This window comes from Dendrobates tinctorius, unplaced genomic scaffold (assembly GCF_039654945.1).
Source record: "Dendrobates tinctorius isolate UK_male_01 unplaced genomic scaffold, ASM3965494v1 ptg000147l, whole genome shotgun sequence".
In the NCBI taxonomy this organism is placed as follows: domain Eukaryota; kingdom Metazoa; phylum Chordata; class Amphibia; order Anura; family Dendrobatidae; genus Dendrobates; species Dendrobates tinctorius.
The window spans coordinates 17,121,263-17,138,951 of record NW_027361814.1 but is presented as its reverse complement, the minus strand read 5'-3'; the positions used below and the strand labels follow the sequence as shown (position 1 = coordinate 17,138,951).

Sequence of the window (17,689 nt, the reverse complement as noted above, 5' to 3'; positions counted from 1 at the left end):
TTGAGTTCTGTTATGAAATAGAACAGAGCCAAAAATACATCAATATTTTTGGCCCTGTAAAGTATGGGTGCAATGTGGTGTGAGGTATCTACTTACGGTCTCAGATCCAGAATTGGGGCGAGGAAGGAGAGGCAGTCATAATATACGTATTTTCTTTTTACGTAGCCCGCATCCCCACTCCTGGACCACTGCTGACGTTCCCGTCGGTACTGATCCCGGATGTTGCGCCAGCGTTTCATAACATCTTCCACTGCAATGTGACAGGAAATATTATCAATTTCACATATTTGATCGGTCACATTTGCTACCAGTAGTCTAGGCATGTGGCCTTCTGGGGTGTGCTTTCTAGGCAGGGTGACATATCTAATTGGCCCATCCAGGCCAGATACACAGGGTCTGAATAATTCATGTATCAAGTAACTACACTTAATAACTTGGTTGGCTAAGAGGATGAGGAGCTTGTGGCCTGGGCAAAATTATGGCAGTGTGAAACTATGTGTCACAACAAAATCTAACCGCCTCCTGAGGAAAAAAGTAGAAGCACAGGAAGGGGAGGGGGGCAGAATCTGTATGCATTTTTGGTTGTGAGGTAATTTTAATCATTTTTGGGCCTTGTACTTACTCAGTTTCTGCTGCTCCTCATGTGGCCAATCACCAAAGTCATGGAACATCTGGCGACATATCTGCCTCCATGACGCCTCCTTTCTTGCCCGGTTTGCATAATTGGCATCCCGTTGGTCCCACAGTTTTGGCCGCTCCTGTACCAGTACAATGAGCATCTCTACATTTAGGAAATATGGCGCCATGACGCTGCTGTACTTCCTGAGGCTGACTTCCTGGATGTCTGGAGCGCTATTTGTGGTGATTTGCATGTCTAGGCTTCCTAATGATGGATTGGGCCATTTCCTGTCACCAGCCAAAAGACCTGCGTATTTCTCGCAAGTCACATGTGTGGTCCGTGTGTAATCCATATTTTTTGCGCACCCATAGACTTGCATTGGCGTATTACGGGCGTAGTACGCTGACAATCGCAGCATGCTGCGATTGGAACGGACCGTAGAATACGCCGAGAAATATATGGCTGTTGGGAGCAAACCCATAGAGAATCATTGGTCCGTGTGTAATGCGTGCTTTTAACGCCTCTCACTCGTCCGTATTCCTCGCCAGTGTGACCCCGGCCTAAGGCTACATTCTCATATCCATGTGAATTTTTACAAATACTTTTTCCCCCAATGTGGCATCTGTTTTGAACGTTTTGTTTTACACTTCCATTTCTTAAAATTGAAGGAAATAGACTGAACTTTTATGTACCCATTGACTCTAAATGGATCAGTGAAAAACAGATGAAATGCAGATGTAAAGCTGAAGTACAAAGTCTGCCTTCTGTGAGTCATCTGCTTTATACAGATCCCTGTAGACTTAAAGGGGATCTGGCAGCATGTTTTTGTAATTTAATTTGGCAGCAGTATAATATAAGGCAAATTAGTCTCATTACAGGGATGTGTCACTTACTAGGTTGTGTGGTGTAGTTTCAATACAATCAGTATTTTATCAGCAGGAGATTATCATTACAGGACTAGGTCTCACATGCACAGCAGTCCAGATAATCTGTATAACCCCACCCCCACAATTGATTGGCAGCAAATCTGCAATGTGTGCACATACCCTAAGGATGCTTTCATATTGTGTTGTGTGGCCCCATAGGGGCATTCGTCTTAAATCCCCCTCAAAATGGGGTCAGGACGTATGTGCCGATAGGGCTATAGACTGCAATGGTGACAGCAGAGCAAATGTATGCTCTTTCGAGCACTTATTTCGGGAGTATACGGCTACAGGAGGCGGACATTCAGACGTAGTAGACTGCATCTGAGTGTCTACCTCCTGTAGGCATACACTCCCGAAGAAATTGCACATCAGAGGGCACATTCGATCTGTCGTCACCATTGCAGTATACGGCCCCATCGGCGCATACGTCCCAGACAGGGACACACAATACAATGTGAAAGCACCTTAATGGGTAGGATAAACTTGGATTTTTTTGGGTACAAGAAAAACAGAAATCGACATGAGCCAAAAATGGATGGAAGTGGAATCGGTGCACTGATGAAATACGGTCTGTATTATTCATATGCGTGGAAAAAAACATTGAAACTGAATGGGACCTAATGAACATTGTAGCATCATGTACAGACTCACAAACCTTAACTAGCACGGTCTTCACGAGGCTATCTGAAGATCCAGTGTCTGGGACAATCGGTCGCTGCCCGTTACATAACTCTTGGGTAGAAATGGCTTCTGTTCTTAAGTGGATTTCTGCAAAACCTTGAGATAGCAAAATTACGTATGTGTATATTGCAAGGGAACACATTCTGCTGACATGCACATTTCAGCAAATACAAGTACTTGTATAACCCATTACAGTACAGTCCGGGTCATCTTTTTTAAGACTCAGTGTACCTTCTCTGTTATTCTTCCTTGAAATCTGAGTATTGGCATTCCCGTTGAAAATGTTTCACTCACTTTGGCACTATGCAATCAGTGCTGATAGTGCCAAACTGTGTAGGGGCACACGCTATTGACAATGGACATGGTGATAGCCAGTTATTATGCTATTCATGCATTTCCCAGAGAAGTAACAGAGAAATAGCACAACTCAAGAAAACAGGTAATACAAATATATAGAAGCATGCTAATCTTATCAACTCCCCTGTTTTTGTCTTTTCTTGCTTGTGATCATCAGGGACCATTGTAATAGTTCCTAAAGTCCACATTCCCCAGTATGTAGTAGTTTCCTAAGGTCCACATTGCCCAATCTGTAGTAGCTTCCTAAAGTCCACATTGCCCATTCTCTAGTAGTTTCCTAAGGTCCACATTGCCCAGTCTGTACTAGTTTCCTAAAGTCCACATTGCCCATTCTCTAGTAGTTTCCTAAGGTCCACATTGCCCAGTCTGTAGTAGTTTCCTAAAGTCCACATTGCCCATTCTCTAGTAGTTTCCAAAGATCCACATTGCCCAGTCTGTACTAGTTTCCTAAAGTCCACATTGTGTCACGTGGACCCGTCCTGTGTGACATGACCCGCAGGTCGGAAACTAAAACAACAAGACACGGCACGTGTAACTGTCCTGTATGACACGACCCACAGGCCGGTAACTAAAACAACAAGACATGGGGAAGGGGAAACAGTTACAACGGTGGGCCCTGCGATAGGGAACGGGGACATGGAGACCTCCTGCACTTCCCTGAGTCAGTGTCCCTCACACTCCTAACGTTCCCTATACAGGCTCCTCACCTGTCGCCGAGCCGGAACCTGTCACCCTAGCACACCCTACACCTATCCCTTGCTAGGGAGCTGGGTGGTGCAGGCACTGGCCCCACCGCTGTACTAATACACACCAGGGAAAAATACAAACAGGGAAACACCACTTAGCTTTGCTCTGTTGCTATTGCTCCCAGAAACAGAGTCCACCACCAGAATGCAGCTTTCCTCCAGAATAGCTGCTACTTCTCCAAGCTTTGTCAGAGCTGCAAGGAGCTGCTAGGGAGCTGGGTGGTGCAGGCACTGGCCCCACCGCTGTACTAATACACACCAGGGAAAAATACAAACAGGGAAACACCACTTAGCTTTGCTCTGTTGCTATTGCTCCCAGCAACAGAGTCCACCACCAGAATGCAGCTTTCCTCCAGAATAGCTGCTACTTCTCCAAGCTTTGTCAGAGCTGCAAGGAACACCTCTCTGTAATTCCTTCCTTCACCAGACTTTACACCAGAGCTCCCCTGAGCTGCTCTCTGTAGTTCCTTCCTTCACCAGTCTTGGTTGGAAATGAGCAATATCACCAACAGTGATTGCAACCACCTGACACACCTTTATAGGTAAGAGCCAGCAATCACACCTGCTTCATAATCACGTGCAGTAAACTAAAGTGTGCAATGACCCTAACGGCCACCGGGGTCAAAAAGTAACCTTAAGCACACAGCTTAAGGAAAAAAAAAGGTTACTAGTGCTTTTATCTGTCATGATCCAGCATGGATCATGACAGTACCCTCCCTTAATGAGGGGCCTCTGGACCCTCAAGACCGCTCCTCATCAGGGAACCACCTACAGCGGGGACGCCCAGGTCCAGAGTTCACCCCAGCAACTACCTGCACTTCAGGTTTATGACAAACGAGCACCGCTGGTATTGGCAATGTATTTTCCGGAGGCACCACCCATCTCCAAAGCACTGATCTGAGGAACGAGAGGTGTATGGGCAAGTATGTGGGTAACTCCAGCTGGTAAGTCTCCGGGCCCTGGATAGCCGACACCAGGTACGGTCCGATCACCTGAGAATTCCAGACCCCCGCAACGCATTCTCTAGTAGTTTCCTAAGGTCCACACTGCCCATTCTCCAGTAGTTTCCTAAGGTCCACATTGCCCAGTCTGTAGTAGTTTCCTAAGGTCCACCTTGCCCATTCTGTAGTAGTTTCCTAAGGTCCACATTGCCCATTCTCTAGTAGTTTCCTAAGGTCCACATTGCCCATTCTCTAGTAGTTTCCTAAGGTCCACATTGCCCAGTCTGTAGTAGTTTCCTAAGGTCCACATTGCCCAATCTGTAGTAGTTTGCTAAGGTCCACATTGCCCAATCTGCAGCAGTTTCCTAAGGTCCACATTTCCCAATCTGTGGTAGTTTCCTAAGGTCCACATTGCCTAATCTGTAGTAGTTTCCTAAGGTCCACATTACCCAATCTGCAGTAGTTTCCTAAGGTCCACATTTCCCAATCTGTGGTAGTTTCCTAAGGTCTACATTACCCAATCTGCAGTAGTTTCCTAAGGTCCACATTGCCTGATCTGAAACATATGTGTAGTTTGAGACATAGTCACCAATGTGCAGAGCTTTGGCTTCCCAAGCAAACACTATAGTCTGCTGCGGTGGTAGACACTGAGGGATGCCACATTTGGGACAGTCATACATCTGCAGATCTTCAGATTCCTCAATATGGAATTTTACCTGTGCATTGACAGAGAAGATTAACATCTCAGACAATCCATCACTAATATTACAGTCACCGGCCTACCCCTAGTCTATCTCAGCTGTGATCATCATGAGTCGCATTGGCACCCCATATTCTGGACACAGTATCCCAGCTTACATGGTCGTCATCCCTTGACATCAAGTATTCTTTCCAAGCTATCTTATTTTACACAATGGTCCAAAACACATGACCAGAAGTCTCTGCACTTACCATTATTGGGCTGGCCAGATAGTTGAACACAGTAGCAGTAAGCGAGAACTTCTCTCCTTTGACGACAGAATATGGATGTGTGAAATCAATAAAGTAGGGCTGGAAGGACTGTATGGAGGCTGTTGGTGCAATACCCAGTCCTACGTCTCCCATACAGAATGCGGTGGTTTTCCACTCCGTAATTGAATCGGGTAATTGCATCAATATTTCTTCCAGACCCGTTGAGCTGAAATTGCACAACACAAAAATCAGAAAATAAAATTTGTGAGTAGGCATCCATCACTTCCTTTGTTTTTAGTTATGCTTACTGTCTATAATTGCTATACACATTAAAAAAACAAGGTTTTACCCCGTGGTCAACAATTGATAGATCCAGGTCTCAGGAAACATTGTCCGAATTTTATTTGTGATCTCAGCCATAGTGAGAGTTACACGTGGGTAGGAGTCATCGTATTCATCAATCGAGCTTGGGATCTCAGAAACATCAATATCTAGAAAATAGAAATACACTCCTCAACATTGAAATTGCATCAGCAAGAAGGACAAGGTGTAAAATTCTGAAAATATTTTGATAGATAGATGTTACTGATATGAAAATGATGAAAAAATTGAAACAAAGTTTTCAAAACATTTTTCAGTAGGGAGTAGGAACCCAGAAATCCGCGCACTTACATGCCTTGGAATGAGATCAATGAGGTTATTATTGGGAACCTATCTGTTAGGAACGGCGGAACGCACTAAGTAAAAATAATAATAAAGTGCGTTCGCCGCTCGGGGTCCTCCGTGCAGTAGATGATATAAGCTGCTAAGTGGTAGCAGGAGCAATATGGCGGTAATGCGCACAGGGTTAAACTTCACCCATGTGCGCAGAGCAATCTCTGTTAAGTCACAGAGATGCCAAATAAGTACAAACACAAAAGACTGAGCCTGTTGAGGTCACAGTACTCAGTATAAATACACACACGGTATCAGGTCACAGGAGTAGCCCAAGACGGCGGCACTACGTCCGTCTAGACCTACCGTGTGCGGAGAGTCGCAACTGCGGACGCAAAGGAGGGCTGCTACTGCAGCGCGGCGTGGACACTGCTGCTAAACGACAAAGCTATGACGCAAGTGCAATGTCGGACGCTAGCAGCTGTGGATGTTGCAGCAGAGGAGCGCTGGCGCTGATTCTAAACTCAGTCCCTAACCACTTACGAAATATCAGCGGGAAGAGGTTTTATAATAAGTCATTCACCAGAATCATACCTCCGTCCTCATACACACAGCAGCAAGTAAGTCTATACTAGCGCATGGCGGAACAGCCATGCGTGCCTTTTATAGCAGCCGGGACCTTCCGCAAGCTTCCAGATCTCTGAGATGGACCAATGAGATCTGGAGCGGGACCTGAGCACATGACTCCCAATCTCCAATGGGAGATCGTCCCATGAGCATGCTCAGTAGGAGGACAGAAGGACTTAGCCTCAGTTGAGATTTGCTGCAAGGCAATCTCCTCTGCAGTAGATAAACAGCAGGAGACTGCAGAATGTGAGGGTCTGGATTCCTGCAGAGCAAACGCAGAAATCCGACGCCTAACACTATCAGAAGGTTTTTTACACCCCAAACTAATGCCATCTATGTAAAGTTGCTGTACTGTTGATTAAATCCGTATCTTTGTTTTAGAAATCTTTGTCTCCGTTTTTGAGCAATCCATTGGAGAGTTTTTATGCTGGCTTGGCACTGAACTAATGCTCCGACCTCTCTCCCTATTTCCCCACCCGCCGTCGGCCTGTTGTCAGTGACTGACAGGTCACTCTTGTGTTCCCAGCTCGACATTCTGTGCTGGTGCGGTGCTGTCATTCCCTGGGACAGTGCATCCGCAGATCGATAATCCAGCTTTCACAATGTCATCAGGATCTTACTCTGTCGACTGCAGCCAATGAGTGACTTTTTGGCTGCAGCTCAAGGGAAACAGTTAAATATATTGCAGAAACGTGTAGCCATCTTTCCAGGCTGTGTGATTGATGGCCTTTTCTGCAATATATCTTATTGTCTGAACTCACTGAGCTGGAACACTTTGAAAGCTAGGGAGGGTGGATGAGGAAAGGAGGATGATGGAGGCTGATAGGGTGGTGGGGGGTCACCAGCCCCCAGAATCAGTCATACATTGTGAGCAGTGATTGATGGAGCATTTGGAGCAGTTTATGTTTGTTGAAGTGGTCCTGTTTATTGTGCTAAATACAGCAACTGAATTATTGTGCTAAATATACAGTAAAGTAGATTTTGTTCCTCCTGGGAGGGTCCTGACTTGAGCAACCAATAGTTGCTGGAGAGGTTGAAGGGGGAGGAGCGCTGGACCATTGTGCAGAAAGCAAGAGACTGACCATTAAAGCAGCATTTCTCAAAGACTCGTGAAAAAAACTTTTGCATTTTGCTGTATCATCAGGGGAATAACAATCACGGTTGCAGTGGTTGCAATCTAGCCCATGTGGGAGGGGGGCCCATCAACAACAGTGTCTATTTCAGATGGATGTATGTCCAAGGACGCACAGCTACAATATATTGCGGTGCAAAGATCTGCTGGGTTCATATGCTGCAATACACGCAGCTAGCCAATCAGAGGTTGGGGGTTCATGTGCTGCAATACACGCAGCTGGCCAATCAGAGGTTGGCAGCTGACGTCAGCAAACCAGTTACAGGCTTTGTATGGCAGTGATGTTGTGCACTGCCCGTAACTTGCACGCTAAAGTCAACTGCCAGCTTTAGAAGAGGACACGGCACAGTGGGGAAGCGGAGGGAAGGTGAGTAGAATCGTTTATTTTTTATGTATTAAGGAACAGCAGCAAAATAGGGAATTGTTGGTCCCCCTCGTTTAAAGACAGAAAACCCACAATGGTCACAGAAATAACTTGAATCTGACAAAAGTAATAATAAATGAAAAATCTATGAAAATGAACAAATGAAAGTCAGACATTGCTTTTCAACCATGCTTCCACAGAATTTTAATTTTTTTTTATAAAACTCATGAAATAGGCCTGGACAGAAATGATGGTACCCCTGAAAATAATGTGACAAAAGGGACATGTTACATCACGGTGTGTCCACTAATTAGCATCACAGGTGTCTACAATCTTGGAAACAGTGAGTGGCCTGTATAGAGGCTACAGATACTCACTGTGCTGTGTGGTGACATGGTGTGTATCACACTCAACATGGACCAGAGGAAGCGAAGGAAAGAGTTGTCTCAGGAGATTAGAAAGAAAATTATAGACAAACATGTTAAAGGTAAAAGTTATAAGACCATCTCCAAGCAACTTGATGTTCCTGTGATTACAGTTTCACATATTATTCAGAAATTTAAGCTCCATGGGACTGTAGCCAACCTCCCTGGACGTGGCCGCAGGAGGAAAACTGATGACAAATCGAAGAGACGGATAATATGAATGGTAACAAAAGAGCCCAGAAAAACTTCTAAATGGATTAAAGTTGAACTTCAAGCTCAAGGAACATCAGTGTCAGATCACACCATCCGTCATTGTATGAGCCAAAGTGGACTTCATGGGAGATGACCAAGGAGGACACCGTTGAAAAAAATCATAAAAAAGCCTTACTGGAATTTGCCAAACTACATGCTGAAAAACACATACCATAAGATACGGCCTTCCCAAAACCCTGTCTGATGACAAATGCACATATAAAAACACCCAGGAATGGTTAACAGGAAAACATTGGATTACTCTGAAGTGGCCTTCTATGAGCCCTCACCTAAATCCTATTGAGCATCTTTGGAAAGAGCTGAAACATGCCGTCTGGAAAAAGCAACCTTCAAACAAGAGAAAAGTGGAGTAGTTTGCTCTTGAGGAGTGAGCCAAAATACCTGTCGAGAGGGGCAGAAGTCTCATTTACAGTTACAGGAATCGTTTGCTTGCAGTGATTGCCTCAAACAGTTGTGCAAGAAAATATTAAGTTAAGGGTACCATCATTTCTGTCCAGGTCTATTTCATGAGTTTTATTTTTTTTAAAATTCAGTGGAAGCATGGTTGAAAAGCAATGTCTACCTTTCATTTGTTCATTTTCATAGATTCTTCATTTATTATTACTTTTGTCTGATTCAAGTTATTTCTGTCACCATTGTGGGTTTTTCTGTTACTAAATGAGGAGTACCAACAATTTTGATCACGTGTGTATATACCAGGATTGGAGACTTATATACCAGGATGAGGCGCATATGCAGTGAAGAGCAAAAGGTAACAATATATTGAACTTTTGACTTTCAGGCTCCATATCTCACCATCCACTTCAGCAGTCAAAACAGTAGTGGATGGTAAGATATGGAGCCTGAAAGTCAAAAGTTCAAAATGTTGTTACCCTTTTGCTCCACACTGTATGTCTCCCAACCTGGTATATATGCCCCTCATATACTCCCTCACTGTAAATCAGTATGAAGGACATATATACCGGGATGAGGGGTGTATAAACCAGGATGGGAGACATACAGTGAGGAGCAAAAGGTTAGCAACGTTTTGAACTTTTGACTTTGAGGCTCCATATCTCACCATCCACTACTGCTTTGATCGTGAGACTACCATCATTTTATAGACAATCATCTTGGCTATCTGATATTTACATTTGACTTGCAACTATTCAGCATATGATTAGTTATGCAGATTCTTGTGATGTCACTGTTATGTTAGTGCTTTGCTCTTGGTAGTGGAAATATATTTTTCTTCCTGAATACTACAAATTGCAACCTGTTCTCACATTCCCTAAAAGCTCAGTGTGTTATTAGGTTGATTCCCAAATGAAAAGTCATTGGTTCGAATCGAGAAGCAGCCATGAAAACGATTTCCGAAGAAAAGAGAAACTGCATCATGTGAGTGCCATGACAGTTGGAAGAATACAAAATGAAGTTTGTCCATCCATTCTGTAGCCAAAAGGTGGACATCCAGGCAAAATATTGGAGCCAACGAGTCGGCTCATCCCAAGGTCTATCAGTTCTGGAGCGACAAATACGGTGCTTCATATTAGTGAGATCACAGACATCGATGCAAGCACCGTGCAACGCATATTATACAAGTCTGGAATGGTGGCCTAAAAAAGGTGAAAAAGCCTCAACTTCAATATTGTCATAAGAAGCATCAGCTCAAATTTGCAAACAAGTACAAAAAGTGGACATTTAAAGATCTGAAACGGGTGATTTCAAGCGATGACACAAAAGTCAATAGACTAGGCTCTGATAGGTGCAAATTGGTCTGAAAGAAACAAGGGAAAAAGAAGTTAACAGATTGAGAAATTGAATGAAATGTCAAGTTCGGTGGAAGTCACCTGAAAATATGGGGTTGTTTCACAGCCAAAGGCATTGGAGACTTGACCAGGATCGATGGTGGTCTCAATGCCGAGATATATATGTGTATATCCTACAAGACGAGATACTTCATACACTCAAATACTATGGGTATGAAAAGGATGACATAGTGTTCCAACAGGACAACCACATGTAGCATACGTCGAGATTAGTGAAGAAATGGTTCAATGACAATGAAGTAGAGGTGCTGGAATGGCCCCCACAGTCCCCAGACCTCAACCCTATCCAACACTTGTGGGTAGAATTGATGGTGGTGATGGTGAACTCAGTCGAGGGGTTCAAGAGAGGCCTGGATGTCTTCCTGGAGCATAACAATATTGTATCTTACTATGTTACTATGTTATTTGAAGAAAAGCTGTATTCATACCCAAGTGAGTCAACCAGTATGCACCGACTTTGGGAACATGTAGAAGAGACCTGAGATCAAATTATATACCTGGATGGGGAACATATATACTTGGAAAGGGCCTAAGATGGAGGACTTTAGTACAGGATGGAGGACATTAGTACACAATGGGAGAGGAGTGGCAACACATGTCCTTATGGGACACGTGTGGTGGGGGGGACAAAATGTGGGGAAAGGGGCCCAAGTTTGGCACCAGGGCCCATTGGACTCTAGTTACAAAACTGCACTACATATTTCACATCCTTGTCCATCCTCTTGACTACAGTACTTCAGATGTGCTGTGTTTTAGTTTCTGGACATAGCTGAGATGTTGTAGAAATGGAACTTGGCATGTAATGTTATGCTGCAGTGAAACTCTCTCTTAAATATGCTATCCAGAGAGTTAGCTAACATTTTAACCCTATGCTTGGCCCTTTATCTGATAAGGGGATTGCACTTGAGGAGAGATGGAGCAAAGGAGAATAAGTGCAAGTTGAAAGTCACTGAGGGCTTTTCATTTAGCTACATACCCATCTTTCACTTTAGCCTTTTATTCTCTTCTGCTTCACCTCTCCTCCATTTCAGTCCATGTGATATAGGAATTGAGGGTAAGACCGAAACAATATAAAACGGGGAGTAGCATAACATTGAGTTTCATTGAAGCATAACATTGAGTGCCAAGTTCCTTTTCTACAGGGTATGGGGTAGGACCCTGCTTGAGCACTAGTTCCCAGGAGCGCCATGTGTCATCTACAGATAACTGAGCTCGTTATCTCAACTGTGATATGCATCCATTTTCTTCTTTCTGCTGACAGTTTACCTGTCTACATCCCTGCAGGCATTCAGGCTGGCTCACACAGGTCTCAAGGTCTCTGTTCTGAGGCAATTTGGCTTGTTGCATTTTTATAACTGGGATTTGGGATTTCTTATGTGAGATGTGAGGTTAGAGCTGTTGTTATAGGCTCACCTTATGAGGTGGATGCTCTAAGCCCAGGTCCGGGTGGGCTCATGAGCCTACAGGCGAAGGTGCAGCAGGTAGGTAAGGCACACGGGAACCAAGGATTAGCAGCACTGTAGGTCGCAGGCAGACTGGACACCGGACACAGGGAAATAGGTACTTGAAGCAGTGGAGGCTGCAGGCAGACAGGAGACTGGGATGCAGATAGCAGCGGTCCTGGAGACTGCAGACAGGTAGCAGAGGTCCTGGAGATGGCAGACAGATAGCAGAGGTCCTGGAGCCACCAGACACATAGCAGAAGTCCTGAAGACCACAGACAGATAGCAGAGGTCCTTGAGACCTCAGACTGGTAGCAGAGGTTCTGGAGATTGCAGACATGTAACGGAGGTCCTGGAGAATGCAGACAGGTAGCAGAGGTCTTGGATACAGCAGACAGGTAGGAGAGGTCCTGATGCCTGCAGACAGCTAGCAGACGTCCTGGTGCCTGCAGATAGGTAGCAGAGGTCCTGGAGACCACAGACAGGTAGCAGAGGTCCTGGAGACCGCAGACAGATAGCAGAGGTCCTGGAGATTGCAGACAGATAGCAGAGGTCCTGGAGACAGCAGACGGATAGCAGAAGTGCTGAAGACCGCAGACAGGAAGCAGAGGTCCTGGAGACTGCAGATAGGTAGCAGAGATCCTGAAGACCGCAGACAGATAGCAGAGGTCCTGGAGACCCCAGACAGGTTGCAGAGGTTCTGGAGACTGCAGACAGGTAAAAGGGGTCCTGGAGACCGCAGACATGTAGCAGACGTCCTGGAGACCACAGACAAGTAGGAGTACAGGAACAGGTACTGAGTAGGTCGCGGTGCACAAAGAGTCAATACCAAGACACAGGTATGTGTCTTGGTGGGCCTTATATAGACCTAGGTACATGTTCACATGGGATCATGCCCGGCTATTTGCAAAGCCCAGTGTGAAGAGAGTTTAGTGGACCGGGGTGAAGGGAAAAGAGCCCGGACCTGTGACAGATGTGTAACAGCCATGTTAATGATGAACCTAATGATTGTCCCTACCATGCAAGACAAGCAATTTATAAATATTTGAAAACATTTGTGAATTTATTTGTAATAATTTATTTTAATTAATCTTTTATTTTCATGATTAAAATATATTTGGAATTTAGAACTAATTGTACTATTGCACCATTTGAAAACTGTTTACTTCTCCTCAATGAGTCTCTTCTATTTAGAAATTTAGTTGCCACTGGAAAGATCCACCAGTAGCCACTCAACATCATAGTCACCCATTACTGGTGCCTCTACAGATATGCAAACATAAGCGTTTATACATAGGAGGGTAGCACTAAGGGAATTATTGAAGATTGCTGCTAATTTCTTACAGTGCTATAGAATCGCAGGGGGAGCTATAATAACTTATTGAAAATTGTCCTGTTTGGTTTCTGTTCCATAGATTATGTGGCCTCAATATTACTTAGCATACTTGCTTCCTCTAGTGACAGCTGAAAGGCAACGGGAATGCTACAGTTTACAGGTGTATTCTCATCTCGGCCACTCATGGATGAAGCAGGAATATTTGTGGTTGGAGCTACTGACACAGCGGTGGCTCAGTCCCTTGGCGGTTTCTGTAGTTCGGATAAGTTTTGGCTTCCACATAGCGACAGATACTTAGGTTTCAGCCATGAGCACCTTCTAACTACATGGCTCTGTTTGGATTTGGAGCGTTCCATTAGAAGAAATGTGAACGTTTACTTTAAAGTGGTTTGTAGGTTTTATGTCCCGAGTATCATAAGAGCCATGTTTAGAAAAGCAATAAACTTTTTAGAAAGATTATCTTACCAATATTAGGTGAGCCATAATCATAAGTATTCAATGCGGAAACTGGTGGAAGCGCGAAACACTCTGGTGGCTTTTTCACGTGGGTATTTGTGATGACTTTCAATCCAATATGCTAGAGGAGAAAAAGAAGAAAAAAAGTGTACTCCTTTTTCAGTCCACTGATCTCCTGATATTACTTGAACTGGAAAAATGGTAGTGGCCTATGGTTTTGGCCAATTGGTGCATGGTTTTGTTTTTATAGCAATGTGACACTGTTTGTAATTCTTATCTACATTGCTATGTACTAAGGCTCTGTTCACGTGACTATCATGCCTTCTTTTCTTAAATATGCAGATTCTCTCTTCAGCAAGGAGGAATACATGAACTCTAATGCCACTTATTGGAAGTAGCAATCCTAAGAGTCAATATCGACACTTTAATGAGCCTTGCTACATAACATAAAAGTCAAACCATAATCTCTATTGCCATAAACATGTTTCAGGGTGGTGCCCCTCCTCAGTGCAAAGCAAAAGCTCTGATTTGGCTCTATGGGAGTTCACTGACTATGGTGTAAGGGGTAACGTCTATCCTTTTGAAGAGTGACATGCCTGGGCAAGGAGTCTTATAGGCCATGCAATTCTCAGGCATGACACTTTCCATAAGGAGTGACATTATCTCTTAAGCCCCAGTATGAGTCCTCTCATACAGCCAAATGAGATCTCTTGCTTTGCACTAAGGAGGGGCAATACACTGAAACATGTGTCTGCAAATAGAGATTCAGGTTTGGCTTTTATCCTAAGTCATGTAAAAAGGTTCCATAATGGATCGATACTGAATTTCAGGATTGCTATTTCCAATAAGTGGTGCTAGAGTTCAAGTCCTCTTTCTCTCTGAAGAGACAATTTGCATATTTGATTTCATAGAGGAGTATTGCATGACTTATAAGTCTCCTTACCCTCTAATGTCACTCTCAATAAAGAGAGATGTTACCCCTTAGATCCCGTTTTTTTAAGAGACTCATGACTGGCATGATAGATCCATCTTTAAACATCTCAACAATTCCTGATGAGTTGTCATTGACTCATGATAAGTAACTTTTTTGATGACAGTAATAGGGCTGTGATTTTTGCTGTTCTTGCCATGAAAACAGAATGTGGACAGAGCCTAATAATTATGTTTAACTTGGCCTATAGGATTTAATGGACTTTTGCATCTCTCGTTAACATAATACAGACCTTTACATTACATAGATATAACTATGCTCGTGAATGTAACACCACAAAAGTTTATGGACAAACATTTGGGGCACAACTATGAATTCCGTTTTTTCACACAGTTGCATTACCAGTACCACAGGTCTACAAAACCAAGCTTATTGCCATTAAGTTGTAGTGTCGGTGGTGGGGTGCCGAGCTGGGGGGGTGGTCCTACTTTTATACCGCGCAGAGATGACAACAGAGACACGATGGAGGCAGATTCTGGGTGCAACAGGTCCAAGTTTATTTCTTCACTTGCCGTCCGACTGACGGCACACCTCGCGGCCCTCCGTTTCCAGAGCCGCTTCTCACACCGTACACTGGAGACGTGTCTGCACACACCGTCCCCTCCTTTACTGTCGACGCTCCTGACAGTTCCGTCACTGTGGCCGCCTTAGGCCCATTAACCAACAGCGCTTCTACTGCTCAGTCGTCGTGTCACATACGGTGTCTTACACCCAGTACCTCGTCTCAACTGCGGTCCTTTCCTGTCAGGACCACCCCCCTGACGTCCTCTCTCCTCAGTCCCCCTGGTCTGGATTCTCCTCAGAGTGCACAGACTGTCGTAGTCCTCCTGTCACTTGAGCTCCCCCTGGGGACTGGAACTTTCTGGAACCCTCCCTCAGTATTTATAACTCCCCCGGTTCCTTGAAACTGTCACTCTAACTGTCACCACGCCCCCCATGACCAACGGTTTCTAAAGCCCTAAGCTGCTGTAAAGTCCTTTGCTCACACTCCACCCTGCCATCTAATGGTCATCCCAAGGTACTGCACGTCCACTACACTTTCCTAGTTGTTTCCCCACTGTAATCACTGACTCCTTCCTACACTGTGCAAACCTATCTTTCTTCACTCTGACTAGTCCGTCCGTCAGGTCACCTTCCCTACACTCTCCCTTCCTTTGTCCATTGTCGTCCTCGACAATCGTCATCCCTGCCTTCGTCGTTCTGAATCTACACCTACATTCTGTTGTCGGACCAGAAGTTGAGCCAAACCACTATCTGCGGGGGCCGAACCATACTGGGAGCACTATGCTCTGAGCAGCCTACTGCTACTCACCAGCGCGCACGCCACATGACAACGTCTTTCAAATTGGGCAAGGTACACCCGTATTCTCTCTACGGCGTGTATCTTTCCCCTACTCTACCCTACTGTTACCTTTCACTATCCGGTACGCCATGATCGAGGCCACTCACCTACCAGATCATTGCCGGCGCCCGCCTTTCCTTCTTCAGGGGTGTCCGTGGTGTTGGGGACCTGACCTAGGACGGCTGTCTTTCTCACGTCTTCCAACTCATTTTCCTTCTTTCAATTACATGTCATGGTCGGCGTCCCGGTCTCCCAGACCTCCTCAACTCTTAGATCCCTACCGGATCTCACACTTTCCTTTGGTCCCGCAGACCTTCCCTTACCCGGACCTGTTGCATTTTACTTTGCATATTATACATCATACAACTTTATAATAGCAAAAGTACCCCATTTTTTATAATTTTTTTTTTTTCGTTTTCTTTTGCTCATTTTAAAACCAACATATAACAACATAACATTGCATGTCTTCTTTCTCCCCCCTTCCTTGGACATGGACACTCCCTCTCTTCTAAGTATCCCCGCTCTGTCAGTCTAACAAGTAAACACAAACTATCCTGTAAGAGGAACATAGAAAAACAGACATAAAAATCACAGATAAACATTTCTTTTTTTTTTTTAAAAGCTGACCGCGAACTGTCCTTTTGACCTGCACAACGGTGCAACGAACTCCTGACAGTTCAATCCTCCTTTCGGTGGTCAGTAGTATGGGACCCCACAACCGTGGAGCTCCCAGGATGCAAGAAGTGTCCCTTTCTGCAAGATAGTATAAACGAGCTGTCCCGGGGTCGTGCAGCCGCCATGCCAGCCTCTCCCCTCTCATGGAGCAGGTTCCAGACTTCCTGCCCCCTGGCCCTCTTCTTCTCTATAACTCCTGCGACCCAAACAGAGGGTCCGGCATGAGCCCTGGAGTCCGGTGGGCGGGACTTAACCGAGGAAGGACGTGGATCAGAGGCGGCCGATGATTTTTGCGGCTCAACAGCCGCTGGGGCCAGGTGGCAAATGGGGACAACCGGGTCCTTGGAGGCTGGAATCACAAGGCCCACTAAGTCGGCCGCAGTCGACTTCAGCAGCGGCATAACCGCGGCCTCAGGACAGGCCGCATCCACTACTTCCAATGGAGCCGGAGTAACGGCCGGTTCCAACGACGCAGCTGCTATCAGAAGGGGGAACGCAGCAGCGTCTTCTTTGCATGACTTCCGCACTGGCGGCTCCAGGCGGGGTACCTCAGGGACTTGAGCAGGGGCCTCGCACAACTCTGCATACACCACTGGGCCCGATGTACCCAGGCCTTCCGGTGCGCAGGGGGCAGCGTGCTGCTGCGGAATGATGAGGGCCACTGGCGGAGGCACTGGTGGTGCCGGGGGTACTCTCACCTTCCCCGGCGCTGCGGCCTCCATCACATCAATACGTGGCTTCACCCGCAGCCTCCGTCCCTCGCTTCACTGTCCCGTGGGTTTTTCCCCTAAACTCGGGGGCTCCGCTGAGAAGTCCTCTGCTGGTATTGGTGGCGGCCGTTTTCGCTGACTCCGCTCAGGCTCCGCTCCCCAGCTCAGCATCCCGCTGCTCTCCCGTGGCTCTGAGGGCGACTTCTGGCACAGCTCCATCCCCTGCCGCCACT

General features: G+C 45.5%; 1 protein-coding gene across 2 annotated transcripts in view; it reads right to left on the bottom strand.

Annotated features, from left to right (window-relative positions):
- The window catches only part of LOC141049756 (alpha-2-macroglobulin-like protein 1), a 163,808-nt gene that overhangs the window by 56,302 nt on the left and 89,817 nt on the right, over window positions 1–17,689 (bottom strand). Inside the window, exons 17-23 of one of the 2 annotated variants that reach the window (XM_073546484.1) lie at window positions 13,748–13,859; window positions 5,571–5,712; window positions 5,222–5,447; window positions 4,860–4,986; window positions 2,201–2,322; window positions 623–758; window positions 97–250 (exon numbers count right to left, since the gene is read on the bottom strand). In XM_073546484.1, coding sequence (XP_073402585.1) covers window positions 97–250; window positions 623–758; window positions 2,201–2,322; window positions 4,860–4,986; window positions 5,222–5,447; window positions 5,571–5,712; window positions 13,748–13,859 — 1,019 coding nt within the window. The remainder of the gene's footprint in view (window positions 1–96; window positions 251–622; window positions 759–2,200; window positions 2,323–4,859; window positions 4,987–5,221; window positions 5,448–5,570; window positions 5,713–13,747; window positions 13,860–17,689) is intronic. The other variant, XM_073546483.1, reaches the window with a different exon arrangement.